This window comes from Aulonocara stuartgranti (genome assembly GCF_965226115.1).
Source record: "Aulonocara stuartgranti genome assembly, chromosome: 22".
Lineage (NCBI taxonomy): Eukaryota > Metazoa > Chordata > Actinopteri > Cichliformes > Cichlidae > Aulonocara > Aulonocara stuartgranti.
The window spans coordinates 13,958,130-13,973,375 of record NC_138957.1 but is presented as its reverse complement, the minus strand read 5'-3'; the positions used below and the strand labels follow the sequence as shown (position 1 = coordinate 13,973,375).

At 40.6% G+C, this 15,246-nt stretch overlaps 1 protein-coding gene across 1 annotated transcript in view; it reads right to left on the bottom strand.

Moving 5' to 3' along the window:
• Positions 1–15,246, bottom strand: part of csmd2 (CUB and Sushi multiple domains 2) — a 275,217-nt gene that overhangs the window by 5,405 nt on the left and 254,566 nt on the right. The window contains exons 61-71 of the mRNA XM_082521466.1: positions 15,051–15,224; positions 14,742–14,915; positions 13,323–13,396; positions 12,672–12,783; positions 12,267–12,446; positions 9,537–9,602; positions 8,442–8,603; positions 6,770–6,882; positions 6,032–6,119; positions 1,412–1,544; positions 488–665 (exon numbers count right to left, since the gene is read on the bottom strand). Of these exons, the coding sequence (XP_082377592.1) occupies positions 506–665; positions 1,412–1,544; positions 6,032–6,119; positions 6,770–6,882; positions 8,442–8,603; positions 9,537–9,602; positions 12,267–12,446; positions 12,672–12,783; positions 13,323–13,396; positions 14,742–14,915; positions 15,051–15,224 (1,436 nt within the window). The 3' untranslated portion in view covers positions 488–505. The remainder of the gene's footprint in view (positions 1–487; positions 666–1,411; positions 1,545–6,031; positions 6,120–6,769; positions 6,883–8,441; positions 8,604–9,536; positions 9,603–12,266; positions 12,447–12,671; positions 12,784–13,322; positions 13,397–14,741; positions 14,916–15,050; positions 15,225–15,246) is intronic.

Genomic DNA, 15,246 nt, shown 5'->3' with positions numbered 1-15,246 from the left:
AGGGTGAGGGAAAAGAGATATATTCAAATCCAGGAAACAAGAGAAGTGGGTTGAAAAGAAAAGGATAAAGAAACAAACAATGGAGACGATAAAGATGACAGAGAGCAGAGAAAATATATGCATTAATGTCATTTTCCCATGATTCCAAATAACCATTCTATTTTTATAAACAAACTACACTTTATTTTTTTTATACAATTAATATGATGGTGTGCGGATCAAAGGGAAGACTGCAGGAGGAAAACCAATCCCTGTTTTTTTTCTATTCATAGAAAAGTCTTTATGGGACGAAGGTAAAAGGTTGAGTCTGAAACTACATTCGGAGAAACTGTGTCTTGCTTCAACAGTTGTGGCGCCTCAGATGTGCGATTATCTCAGACTCACGTTATCTACGCTCAGAGAAAAATATGAAATCATGGATGCCTGAAGTTCCAAGTTATTTTTATATCGTGCAGCCAGGGTGACCCAACGGTGGTGTGGTACTCACCTTCAGAGGAAGCGGTTGCTATACAGCTGTGCACACTGTGCTGACTGTGAACTCTGTCTCATTGGCCATGATGTCAGTGGGTTGGATGTTGCGGTCATACATGGGGTTCTCGAACGTGGCTCGCCCGTTAGTGTTCTCATGGCCCACGTAACCATTGAAGGGAACTTTGGGTCTTCTTCTAAAAAAACAAAACAAAAGGAGGTGTGGGTGGGGGTGGATGAACAATAATCTTTATCCACTCCTAGCACCAGATGTTCCTAATGTTGTGAGCATCCACAATCTGCTGTGTCATGGTTACGAAGCAAATTTTCTCTGCAGGGAAGGTTTCCTGTTATCACAGATTTTCTCATATTGAGGGTAACATATGCCTTTAGTGGATTAAAAAAAGTGAAGTTGAAGTTAATGTATTTTGGAGGAGGATGCATATACTCAAGCAAGAGCAAACTTCACCAACTTGGAAAGAACTTCAAGTAAACATATTCCCTGTCAGCTTCTCTTATATGCATGTGTTGTTTTCTCTCCCTTGTCACTTGTCTTGTGTCATATCGGTCTGCTTCATGCCTCTGCTGTTCCCTGTGTCTGCAGTGTATTGTGTATTTTGAACAATAAAGCATGTGCGCCTCAATATTCTTGCAGGCTCACAAAGTAAAAAAGAAAAGGAATCCGTGCAGAATATGGGTAACCTAATCACTGATGCAATGATATTGCTTTTATAAACATAGGGAGAATGACTTGAATAGGATGCGGCCACTTGGATGCTTCATTTCCTGAAATGTAATCGCACTAAGCATTTCTTCAGCACTGTCAACAAATAAAATAAGCTATCAGAAAATGTTGTTTGTCATTTTTCTGGTCTTATTCAAGGACACTCCTCCTTGAATAGGGAAATAATAAAGATCAGCTTGGAGTTGTAGCGAGCCTTACCTGTGTTTGTAGAGGTACAGAGCGAAGCCTGCAATGATCATGGCTATAAAAGGCACTAGGATGGCTGCTGCCACTGAACTGCTGTTGGAGGCAAAGTTGTAGCCTTGTTGGTCTCTGCTGGGATCTATACTCTCTGGAAGAGAGACAGACAAGAAGTTGAGACATTACATGAGCATTACTTCAGCGTATGACTACAATTAAGTCCCATAAAAAAAAGTTCCAATAAACAAAAGTGATATTATCCTCCTCAGTCCATAAGTGGAAATAAATAGGATAACAATGTCATAAAAGAATTTGTGATGACTGAAGAAGGCTACCAGGAAGACTCCATTTATAAATAATAGCCCGAGCAGCATAAACTGGCTTTTTTTCTTCTTCTTGGTTTATTGCTTTACTTTAGCTTCATTTCGCCCCCTGGGAATGTCAAATTTCATTATCCCAACAATGACTCTTAATTACTGACATCAAAGCCCGACAGCTATTAACTCATTTCAGATTCATTCTCTAATTTATGGAGGTGTGTGTCTGTAACAGCAACAGCGGAGGAGTGACAGCCCACCTGTTTGCCACGGAATGCCAAAAACGCTCCAATAAAGGACGAGAGACAAACAGGAAGGAATTAAATTAGCGGGTTGTGCGGTGTTTGCCAATCAACCCCCCACCGCACACAAACAGATGCACAAACACAGGCAGACCGCACTGGCGGTTACACCACCGAGTTAAAAACAAAACGCAAAATGTCGACAAATTAAGTTGGATTATTTCAAAGATGTCTAGCCCACCTCCCACACACGCATCTGCTTTTTAAATTTTTTTAAAATAAACGCTTAAACCTGCGTACACATGAATACCCTGGTATAAGCCCTAACCCTCGGTATTAATTAAGAGCTGTTTGCTCAATCAGTTTGTTGTAGCAGGATGTGCATGTGTGTATCTGTGGACCGCACCCGCTGTTCAAACACCTTTGTCACTACAGCAGATTTTCACATCCACTTTCACCGTGTACACACACACACACTTAATCTATGTTACCCTCGGCGTAACTTCGCGCTCAATTCCAAATTCCTGCTTGTATCTGATCCATCTTTGTACCTACACTTTGGCTTCTTTAGTTTGTCTAGCAGCCAATATGGAAGCGTCTCCAGCGTGGGCTTTGCTTTTCAAAAGCTGCTAAATTCCTCTGAAATATGTCTCTGCAAATACGAAAGCAGCCAAAGCAGCAGCAGCATTTGCGATTTAACTGTTTATGTGAATACGAGATATGACATCATGTGAGCAGATTAAAAAAAAAAAAATCTGGAGGACAGCGGATCTATTTTAAACATAACAATGTCACAATTCATTCTTCCTCTACTCGTTTCTCTGTATAGCGCAGCGACCTTTAATGAATACCGTGAGCTAAAGAGACTCGGAGCGAGGCAAAACCTATCACGGGTACGTGAGAAATTAACAATGCTTAATCAAGCGTCCCTGACTGCTGATGGAAGCTTAGGACAAAAGTAATCTTTCATTTAAGTTATTATCAGATTACTAAGCAATTTAAGGTACCCACTCAGAAATCACACTAAGCCCAATGTACGGTTTCTGTTATAGGAACTTTAAATTCACGTCCCCAACTTTTCCCATTTTTTTGTGGATTAGTTCTTAAACCAGAACTAATATGAAGAATGATGTAAAATTAAAGAATAAATGTACAGCAATACAGTTAAAAAAGGGCCTTAAATATACTCTCTTTTTTATGACACATGCATCATTAATTTCTGACATAAAAGAAAGCCATGTATTGGTGCATTGAAGCATTGTATGTCAGGTGGATCTGACACAAAAGCAATGTTACTTCAGGTTTAAAGGTACAGTATGTAATTTTAGGGATATTGTTCAACAGAAAAAATAATATTGTACTTATAAATATATACACTGATTAGTGAGCCATAATGGCTTCCAACACACTGATGCATTCTCCTAAAGTTAGATATAATACTTTCAAAATCCATAGGAGCAAGTGCTTTTGATGTTTTGATGTTGCCCAAACATCTTGAAAACAGTGGACAAGAAGGACATTGCCATCCCGTCTTCCTTCTCTCACCCCAACCAGTCACGGCAGATGGCCCCGCCCCTCCCTGAGCCTGGTTCTGCTGGAGGTTTCTTCCTGTTAAAAGGGAGTTTTTGCTTCCCACTGTCGCTAAAGTGCTTGCTCATAGGGGATCAAATGATTGTTGGGTTTTTCTCTGTATGTATTATTGTAGGGTCTACCCCTTACAATATAAATTGCCTTGAGGCGACTGTTGTTGTAATTTGGCGCTGTATAAATAAAATTGAACTGAATTAAATTGCTTAATCGGGTCTTGTCAATTCAATTCAATTTTATTTATATAGCGCCAAATCACAACAGCAGTCGCCTCAAGGTGCTTTATATTGTACAGTAGATCGCACATTAATAGATACAGCGAAAAACCCAACAATTATATGACCCCCTATGAGCAAGCCCATTGTCCAATTTGTTAATGTATATTTTCATCATCTCTGTCTCATTATATCTTTCTCCTCCTCCAACACTGCTCTCTCTCTCGTCCCTCATTTCTTCCTCACGTCATGCCTCATCTGGTAAACTAAAGTCAGGGTGCTAACAGATGAAAACATGTGCAAACATGCTTTTTTATACCCGATGTTGTTGCAATTAATCTTTGTTAGCAAATTATACATGGGACCCTCCTGTCTCCACACAGCTGATAACGAGACGGCTAAATAACAACAACAGCTTGTTATAAGCTAGCATTATTCCAGCTAATGTTTCAGTCTTGAGTGTCCTAAAAATCCGTCTTTCCCTCTGATAAACCATTTGATTACATTTTAACATCGTATGAGAGGTTATCTGCATTGACTTAAACAATGTTAGATCTACTTCAAAGAAGTTTTCACTACTGTCAGCTAACAGCAGTCCTTACTGACAATAAAGTTCAGTAAGGACTCGCCAGAAGTGAGCTTGACTGACTCATCGACTTGTATCGGACTCCTTTCACAGTTTTACAGCTTCCTCCAGGGTAAATAGATTTGGGCACATATTGACAGGTAAACAGCAGACTGACCGACTATATACTCTCTACAGATGAAGGGCGGCCAGAGTTGTTTTTCCCTAATCCTTGATCTTAATCCCCAATTTCCTTAGGGATTAATAAGTGGCCCCTGTAGCAAGGATTCTGCACTTGAGTAAGAAATCTGCTGACAGCTAGTGGTGAAATTTTACACACTGTACCTTTAACACATAAGGCATGTATGAGTTGCATAATACATCACAAATTTGAGACAGGATACAAGGCGTGGTGAAAAATGTGCCTTAAAAAATACTAATGCACAGTTCATCTACAGCTTGATTAAACAGCTCTTGGGTGCATGAGAAGATCTAAAGCTCTGTTCATATCTTTCACGGCTGTTTTTACCGCAACTGCTACGTTTCGATCTGTCAGTGGAAGTTTTGTTCCGTCCATTTGCACTTGTGCTTATGTGAGGCGCGGCAGTCTGTCAAAACAGGGACCCTTCAGTTTCATTTTCAAGGAGTGGACAATGTTGCAGGAGGCAAATATGGCTTGTGGGGCAGATGGTGATCAAAGATTGTGTACGTGTAGCCAAAAACCTCCTGCGTTTTCAAAGTGCTCTGCGCTGGCTGGAGATGGCAGGTTGGCACACACTTGATGCTGTTTCCACTCAGCGCTCTCCCCCTAGACGCCTCAGGGCGTTTCAGTAGAACTCTACAATAACAGTCTCACCCTGGGGGACAGATTTACAGAGCATAACCCCATGTCTAAAAGAAAAATAATCGAACAGCATGCTCCTAGTCACTCTTCAACTGACGGTTTGCCTTTGAGCTTAGAAACAAACTGTGGACCCTTTGGCAAAAAACTGCTGAGATGGACCCCCATCACCAGGGATGATCATCCACATGAAGGCCAGGTCAGGTTAAAAGTAAAATTTTAATTCTGTGGAAAAATCTTGTTCACAGTGCAAAAGGAGGTAGATGGGAAATGTCAGATCTCCTGCTCAGTATGATTTTCTTGGGGCTATCCAGACTGCACTCAGGACAGATACTAACTTTAAATCAGTTTTAATTGATTCAATGTTTTAATCTTATGGGCTTGTTTCCAAAACCTTCTGATCACACCTTGTATGTGGACAGCTGTAACTCTTTGAAAAGCACTTCTACATCTCTGGCAGCAAAGCTGAAGTTGCTGAAGGAACTACAGAATGACGCACAGCAATGAACAGATAATATTTGCTACATGAAAACTGCCAGATATGAGGCTACTTGGCAAAGACTACAGGTGTCAACAAATAACTGTCAAAGGAAACATTCTGTTTAGCTGTTTATGAATGTGAGTGTATGGTTTGTGTATACGGATGTCATTTGTGTTTGCCTCTTGCTAGCTTCACAGACACATGATCCTAAAGAGTATTTACACTGTACAGATAAGTGAAACCCACCACAGTGTATGCTGTAAGAGCTTAGAGACATTACATACATCTCAAGTGACATTTTTTTTCGAATAGAAATCCAAAGAAAAACAAAATCTTCCCAGGAGATCACTCGGTCACAGGTTTCTGTGACCAAGTGGACCACTCACTCACCCACTCTCTGGAGACCAAATTGGCCAAAGCCTTTTCCGGTGACAACTCCCTGGTACACGTAGGAGTTGGAAGAAGAGATGTAGGACACCTGGGGAGAGAAAGGATTGGAAGACAGACGCTTAATGTGTCACATCCCAGCTTCACAAAGGAGCGTATCACCAAAGTGTCAGCAGCTGGTGCACGCAGAAAATGAAATATCACGTCAAAAAGAGCTGAGAGGCACTCGCGTGGCTGACATTTAATGTGACGGGTTTTTTTCTTTTTTTTTTCTGATCCAGAGAACAAACATACGCACACTCAGCCCCGCTGCACACATGTGAGCTTGTTACCCAAGAGGATTACACAGAGGATTCGCACCGGGGCACACTCATGTGATGTGCATCGTATGACACATACGCATGTTTGAATAAACACAGCACCACATAACCACATTTACTGTGACCTGCTTTTTTTTAATTAATTGGGAGAGAGTGTATTAGTGGTGCCTGAGGTCGGAGGATAATATGGGAGAGAAGAGTGAAAGGGGGTGGTGTGGGTCTGTGGAGTCCTGATTACCAGGCAATGATTTAACTGACATTTTAATTAAAGAGAAAACTCTTGGTGGGCCCTCCATCTCCCTAGAGTGACAAGGTTAGTGTGCTCGACATAGTTCACAATGTAGATGCGTGTGTGTATGTTGTGTAAAATCTTTTCAAGTACAACAAGAGGTGTTGTTCTGGACCAGACCCTTGCACTTACACGTCCATCTAGGGACCAGTTGTCCATTTTGAACTTGTTGACAAAGATCTCCACAGGGCCTCTGATCTGATGAACCTGCAGCACCAGCTGAGCATCCTCTCTCTTATATGTACCTGTAGAAAAGGGGTTGCAGTTATTTCGGAAAAACAGACACTCGTTTGATAAAAAGACATGACATTTGCTCTGAGCCGGCCTCTTGTTGAGTTCATGTCGACTCTTTCTTCTGTTTCTGTCCACCTGTCGTTATCTTGTGAATCCCCCGTGGGAAAATGGAACTCTTATGGATAATGGCAAGTCACCAACACTGTCTAATAAATGAATCTAAATTTAGGCTTTTAGGAAACGGGTGCAAGGTGGCGCCCTCTTGAAAATGTTTCAGTATTCTACTTTCATGTTCCCCTCTCACTAAAATGCATTTTTGAGGAGGCACAATAGACACGTGCACGTCAGAAGTATCACCAGCATGTGGCAGGCCGCAAGCAGGCCGCGTGAAACATCAAAGGCGTGCAAAAGAAAATCCTGGAGCAGCAACAGTCCAATCTCCTTTTTAAAAAAAAAAAAAAATCAGACCTTGTACTTTTCTTCCTTGAGAGCCATTTAAAATTAACATATTTTGTCTTAAGACCTTAGTGAAACTTTTGCACTTTTGATAAACTGACTGGCTATGGCACTGTTTTGCCAAGAATTACTGCAGGTAAAAATACATTATTAAATTTTGAGACGGTTCCCAGCCTGGAGGCACGAAGCGCAGTCTACTGGCTTTAATGAATCTTTAATTTTCTCTGTATTTATATTGTGTGTTCTACACATGACATGCAGCGATAGACGTGCCATTAAACAAAACACAAAAAAAAGAAACTGTGAAGGTGCGAGAGCCCAATCGTTGCTGCTCGCTGCTGTGATTCATACAATAACTCGTATAGTAACACACAGTTGCTTAAGTTTTATTAAACAGCGTTCCCATTTCACTTTTATTCCCCTTCCAAGCGAGGCAATTTGTAATGAAAGATTATGGCCGACAATAACCAACTTTTTTTGTCACTGTCAATAAACCCCATAAAAACCTACAGTGTATGTGAAGTCAACTCAATATAACACCTCTATAATAAAGATATCTGTCAGCCGGTGCTACAGCAGGTCTTACTGATGGGTTTTTAATCGTTTAGGGACAAAACCGAGTTCTGGAAATGCGAAAGCTTTGCCTAGGCAGAGGAAAAATCTCATCAGACTTCCCATTTAAATGATGGATCTATTAAAAGATAAAATTCATAAAAACAATCTTAAACATTTTGAAAGCTAGTTAAAAAAGGGAAATTTATAGTTTGTTGCTCAGTTTGTCTATTGAAAATATGTGAATACTATATATAAATACTAGCAGCTACAGGAGTGAAGTGTCCAGGCTGCTACTGATGAAATTTGATGATTGCAGCTGTGCAGTGATTATACCACTGAGAATAATATAAAATGTCTGCTGCTCTGTTACAGCAGCAATAATCCAATTCAAGCAGAGACCACACTGATTTCTTGCTTCTTGAACTCACTTGAAATTTGGATAAAAGCAAACTCAGTCGGATCTCTGATATGAAAAGCAATTTAGAAGAATTGACCCACACAGACTGTTTTTATGAGTGATGTTTATCTTTTGAAGATCTTGAGTTACTGTTGTACTCACCTGCCAGTTTAAGTTCTACTCCACTGTGGTCGATGAGTGTCCCATTAACCCGGTTGCTAAAGGGTTCAAAGGCAGTGATGCTCAACATAGCTGGTTGCTTCTTCCCGAGGTACTCGTAGGATCCCCTCCAGAGGGAGTTCTTAGCAAACACACCAACAGGAACTGAAAGACAAAGGAAGAATGAATAGTAAAAATAAGGTGTTTTATTTTGCAGAGGGGGTTTCTGCAAAATTAACCTCGTGATTACAAGTCTTTGATATTTGATACATGAGTTTTTGAGACCTCTAGATCTTCGGTTTGATTTTTTTAACCCTAAACCCTCGTATGTTTTTTGTGCCCCCATAGCGAGGAAGTATTGTAATTGCTTCCGTTTCTGTGTTTGACTGTCTCTCTGTTTGTCAGCAGCCTTGAGTCCACAGTTTTCATGTTATTTTTGAATGTGTGACGGTAGATACCAATAAGAACTCAAGCTGATTTAATTTTGGTGAAAATCAAGTCAAGGTTAAGTTTACACCACATGTGAAAATCTGTTAAATAGCTATATTACCCACAATTTGTAATGGATGGACTACACAACAATTTGCTAGGCCTTGGTGAACATGAGTACCTAGGCTGGCGTTTTAACTTGACCTTTGCTGTTAGCACCCAAGGTCAAAGCTTGAAAAAAAAATTCAAGAAACCATATCAGGTAATATATCATATTGAGAGAGCTATACATCGAACTTCAGGGAGATTTGCGCTCTCTGAGTACTAAACAATAATTTGCACAAAAATCCTGGATGTAGCAAAAATATTGCAAATTGATATTTAAATTCTGTCTTTTAAAGAATTCATCAGAAGGTTCAATAAACAAATGTTTGGAATGTACAGACAGATTTCCCATGACAGTTCAGGACACGATTCGCAGTTCCTGCACAATTCAGCAGAAAACGTCAGACTACGAAATCAGCTTAAAGGTAGAACTAATCACTGAAGTCAGGTACGTATTGTAGATAACAAGGTTTCACACGACATTTTTTTTTGTTATAGACTTTATTTGAGCACATTTAGGAGTTTAAGTATGGTAATCTTACATCCCAGGAGTGCCTTTCTTACCTGGGTGCTTGGAGGACGGCTCCTGCACTGGCACCACCGGGCCCCTACCACTTGGGCGAATATCAGCTAAAGAGAGCACAACACACAATATTAACAGAAGAAAACAATAAACCTGAGTATCCTGTAAACAGGTACAGTGTGGGCCTCAAGAAGTGACAAAAGAAGATCTCATTTCTACTTTCACCACAACAGCTCGAAGGTAATTGCAGTAGAAGGATGTCACCATCAGCACTTCCTGTCTACTAGTGATGGGATTTCCGGCTCTTTTTAGAGATCCGGCTCTTTCGGTTCGGCTCACTAAAAAGAGCCGGCTCTTTCGGCTCCGAACCGGCTCTTCAGGTTGTTTTGTTGCTTTAATTAATTTATTATTAACAATAATATAAAATTATGCACAAAAGGAATTACTAACGTAAAAACAAGTGGTTTTATTTATATATGTTTATATATAAATATATGCGGTGGCCCCTAGAGACAAAACACGTACAAACTCCAAAACACATTTCTAGCATGAACTGAACTTCCAAAGCAGAGCTACTAGATCACTTAAATTACACAATTGAAAGCATGTGTGTATTGTTTGTATATTTATACACAGGCACTCATATATATATTCAAATAATTAAAAAAAAAGTTCATTTACCTGTTATTACCACACACCAAATCCAGTCGTTGGTACTTGCTGGCTTGTGTAGCCACAAGATAACAAAGGCTCAACACTGTGCCCAGCATCCTGGAGCACTTCTGTTGTCTTTTGTACGTGTTTTGAGTTTTTATGTGCTTCTGAGTTTTTATATGCTTCTGAGTTTTTACGTGCTTCGGAGTTTGTACGTGTTTTTACGTGTTTTTGGAGTTTTTACGTGTTTTGGAGTTTGTACGTGTTTTTACGTGTTTTGGAGTTTGTACATGCTTCAGAGTTCGTACGTGATTTGAAGTTTGTATGTGCTTTGTCTCTAGGGGCCACCGTAAATATACTTTTATTTATTCACTCCACATAAAATGTAATAAATAAATCATATAATACAAAAATCAACTATTCACATTTCAAGTTTTAACTATTTAAATTTTCAGCTTTTTCCTTTCACAAATTTAAAGTGAAAAGAACACAAAACACTGCAAACCACAACACAATTAAATATAAATTATAATATGAAAACTAAAAGAAGATGCATATTCTCTGTCATATGGACCTGCATGAATAAACTTTCTCAATCCTTTATCATCTGCAACCGAAAATAGTTGTAGATGATTACTATACCTTTCTAATGTTGTTGTCCCTGCCTCTCTTTCTCTCTCTCTGGCTCTGTTCCTGTGCTACTGAGTGTAACTACCGCCCCTCCCCCCTCTGCCCAGCATAAAGCACAAGGCTCGCGTGCAGAGTGAAGCGGAAAAAAAGTGCGAGAGAGAGGCTGAGAGAAAGAAAAAAAAAAAAAAAAAACCCACGTGACGGCTCGCGATAAGGAGCCGGCTCGCGTCGTTCACGTCAAAGAGCCGGATCTAAGAGCCATTTCGTTCGCGAACGACCCATCACTACTGTCTACGCCTAATAACCCCTGTGGTGGCTGAGGGCTGCCTGTGATAGGACTTGAGTCATGTGTCAAAAAGCAGCTCAAGTATCCCTGCGGCGTGAGAGACACGGTTTCACAGCTTCAGCGGAAGTGCTTTAATAATGCCTTACTGCTCACAGGGGGCCGCGGGAATACATCACAGTAGTAAACATACACCCACGCAGGTAAACAGAGCGGAGAGGGCTTTACTCGCAACCGCAAACAAAGACAGGTATACTGATGGTAGTTTATGAGGACAAAAAAAATCACCTCGGATAAACGCATACAGACACAAGGAAACATGCACATCACACACACACTCCCACTGCCTTGTACTTTATTAGCTGCCAGTCTTTTGAGCTGCCCTTCCATCACTTCACCCACAGGCGCTGTTAATATCCTGTATGTGCTAAGGCTCTCTCTTTTTTGCCTTCACACTTAATGGCATGGCCTTAAAAACACCCATCAGCCTATATATTTCAGCAGAAGCCCCGACATGGAATCTATCACGTGGATATCCCCAACTCTAGTGCAGCTTTCTCTTTCAGCTATTAGCATTTCTCTACACTACATAATCGTATGTCGATTACTCTTTTTTTGGCCCCTCCATATGTATTTAAGTCAATGAGGGTATCTTAATGGCAGTCTATTTGTCTGCTAGACCTTTTTAACACTACTTCACCATTTATAAGAGCTACTTCTGCTAACCTAATCAATGGGAAGCATTGGCCTAATCAAGTTTTGCACCCTTGCTAATGATACGAAGCTTACGCGTTTGTGCGTGCTTCTGTAGGTAATTCCATGCAGTCTAATTGCGTGATGGATGGGCCACCCTACCCTGGCATGTGTCTGAGAATAAGCGAGCGTTAACAAAGCAATTCATCAGGATTAGCTGAATCTGCGGTTTTCCCAAATTCTTTATCTGCCTCAATAATCCTTATAAATACACATTATGGAGTTGTGCATGACAAATACAGGGTGTTTTAAGTGTCTAATACACGTAGCTATGTAAATGTTGAAAGTGGATGGCCATGTGCACACATTTTTAGTCTTACAGCGATTACATTGTTTAGCCATGTGAGTGAAATTTAGCATCAGAAAAAACAGCAAAGCAGGTGCATGAGCTTTTTGAGTGTCGAGCACGTCTTCGCGTTCCCTCATGGCTCGAATGTAACAATGTTTATACCTGCACACAGAGGCGGTTTCCCTGACCAGCTACCGTCGGACCTGCACGTCCTGTGCTCTGATCCTCCAGCCAAGTAGAAGCCGGGCTGACATGTATAGATCAGTGTGTAGCCCAGGGATGGCAGTTCAATGGCTCTCACATCAGACTGGGCTGGCAGCTCTGGCTGGCTGCAATGGTGGGCTGCAGAGAGAGGGAGGAGGATTAAAGAGACCAAAAAAGAAAAGAAAATAGTAAAGAAAGGGGACAAGAAAAGGATGAAAAGATGAGCGAGATCAGGAATCAGATGAGAGATAGTCAAGAAATAAAGGAAAAGTTTATACAGCAGAAGAGAAAACGTGACAAGGGGTTAAGACAGAAGTATGTGGGAGATATTGGCCTCAGCTTGTTATTAGATTGTGTTCTTACCAATGCACTCAGGTTGAAAGCCACTCCAAGTGAGGTTTGGTAGGCAGGTGCGAGAAATCGAGCCCTGCAGTAAGTAGCCCTTTCTGCAGCTGAAGAACACCGTACTGCTGATCTGTAAATGAAAATGCATTAAAAAAAAAAAAGAATAAAAATCCAAATAACACCTCAGTTTTTACTGAAGTAGAGCTGCAACTTTGCTATTACACTTGCCGTTGTCGGGTTACTAATCACATTAACAGCGCATTACAGCGTGTCGCTCGGAGTACACCCAAAACCAGAACAACAAAAATAAAGCAGCTGTAGGGGATTCAGCTGCCATTTATTGTATTGCTTATTTATTTCATCATTTCCCTAAGCCATCTGGGCCCTTGTCACTCAACTCTGTACAGAAAATAACAAATGAGTACAGACAAAGAAAACATTCTCAATATGGTATCAGAAGAAAGACAGATGTGGGCTGAGCGGTGCTGTAACATCAATATTGCAGTAGCCATTAAGTCATGCTTCCTGTTTGCTCCTGCAAAATAAGTATTAAAGTAGGGAAGTGTACAATATGAACGGCATTAAGGTAAAAGAAAAAACACATTTTGGGGGTTTCATCACATTTTTAATATATGGAAATCAATTTCTGGAGTGACCACATATTCTCACCTGGTAGCCCTGGCTGTTGTTCTGATTTCCAAAGAGAGGCGTGCCAGAATCTCCACAGGTAGTGTGACTGGGATCTGAAATACGCCCCCCCACACACACACACACACACACACACAAAAATGCTTTGATAACTATACTAACTATTCCCGCAATACAGAAGGTCCTCTAAACATACAGTACTGTGCAAAAGTTTCAGATTCTTATGCATCACATAGTGCCGTTATTACTGATGGAGGTAGTAGTACAGCTTGCAGAGGAAACATTTTATTGTATTTAGGTGGCTTTGTGAGTTTATGTCAGCTGAAATGAATAATAACAGTAGCACTTTATAGTTACTTAATGGAGAATATTACTGAAGGAATGAAGCCCATTACTTAATGTTAATCAACTGTTTTTCAATGTGTCTGTCATTTTACTTTTCTGTTCACAAGAACATAAACATTCTCAAACAACTTTATTTTAGCTTATGGAAATAAGATAAGCTATAGTATAGTTATAGTTTAAAGAATAAAGAGATAAAGACAAGGAATGAACGGAACTTTTGTACGAGGTTTCAAAGAGATTTTAAACAGTTTTTTGTGAAGTCATCTTGTTTTCTGTACGGTGAACAAAGCCACAAAAAGGAAGACTCTGCTGTGAACCAAGGTTTTGCGAGAGGCAGAATAAAGCAGCAGCCATACAGTAACACACAGTAAGTAAAATGACATTCATATTTTTTATAGACCGAATCTCACTAAATCTTAGTTTAATCTTTCCAACATGACACATCTGGTTAAACAAAGTCCAGAAATTGACTGCGGCCTTAAGAAATTCCTGTTTACTAGCAGCAGGGTCAAAGGTTTGCATGTGTGCATATTTTAAAGTATCCAAACACCACAACAACCTCCAGGGCTGGAAACATTTATTTTATTTATTTAATCTTTAATCTGTTCCTGACTTTCTGAATGCCTTTAACAACAACCCCCTCATGGCTTTAGCACTGCACACCATCGCAAGGATAGAGTTTGCATCAATTAGTGAAATAAATCAAATTCAATAAGAAATGTTGTAAATTCTATCAATAAGGACCCTGACCCTGTCAGAACTACAGCAATTAACTGAGTCCATACTTGCTTGGAAAATGATTCAATAAATTCTTGTACTGGCTTTAAATAACTCCACAAGTTAATTCTGACTCGTGGAGTTAAGCAGCTATTTAGCTAGGTCTAATGGTTTTGCCTGTTTCCCGTTTTACTTCTTGGCGGAAAATAGCAACCGGAACTAAAAAGTGAGCCGAAAGCAGTAATCAGACCAGCCAAAGAGAAGCTTCTGTCAGGTTCAAGCTTATTTTTATATTGTTATATAGAGGCACTGATTTCTGTGCTGTTTTAGGATTATGGACATACCCAATAGGCTCAAATCATAAACAATCATGCTTACCTATGCAAGACGGCTGCGTGCCACTCCAGGTGCCATCATACTGGCAGTATCTCCGCGATGAGCCGACCAGGACGAGTGGCGGGTCGCAGAAGAAGGAGACGGAGGAGAGATAGGTGAAACCGCTGTCCTCCCTTCTCCCCTGTGTTGGCATTCCCGGGTCTCCACAAAAAACAGCTGTAAAGATGGAAGCAGAGAGATGATGTGACCGACTGCACGTTTTTCATTTTAAATCGATATTCTTCTGAGGACACACACTACACTATACGTGGGTAAAACAATGTCAGAGACAAATCATGACATGCCACTTACGGAAGCACTGTGGTTTCTCTCCACTCCAGTTGCCGTTGCCTTGGCATGTTAACACAGTGGGTAGGGACAGCTGGTAACCTTGGTTGCAGGAGTAGCTTATGCTGGAGCCCCAGGTGAAGTCTGTCCCAACAACCTGTCCATTAGGGATGGTGGGTGGTGGACCACATACAATTGCTGCAAGGAAACAAGGGTGCAT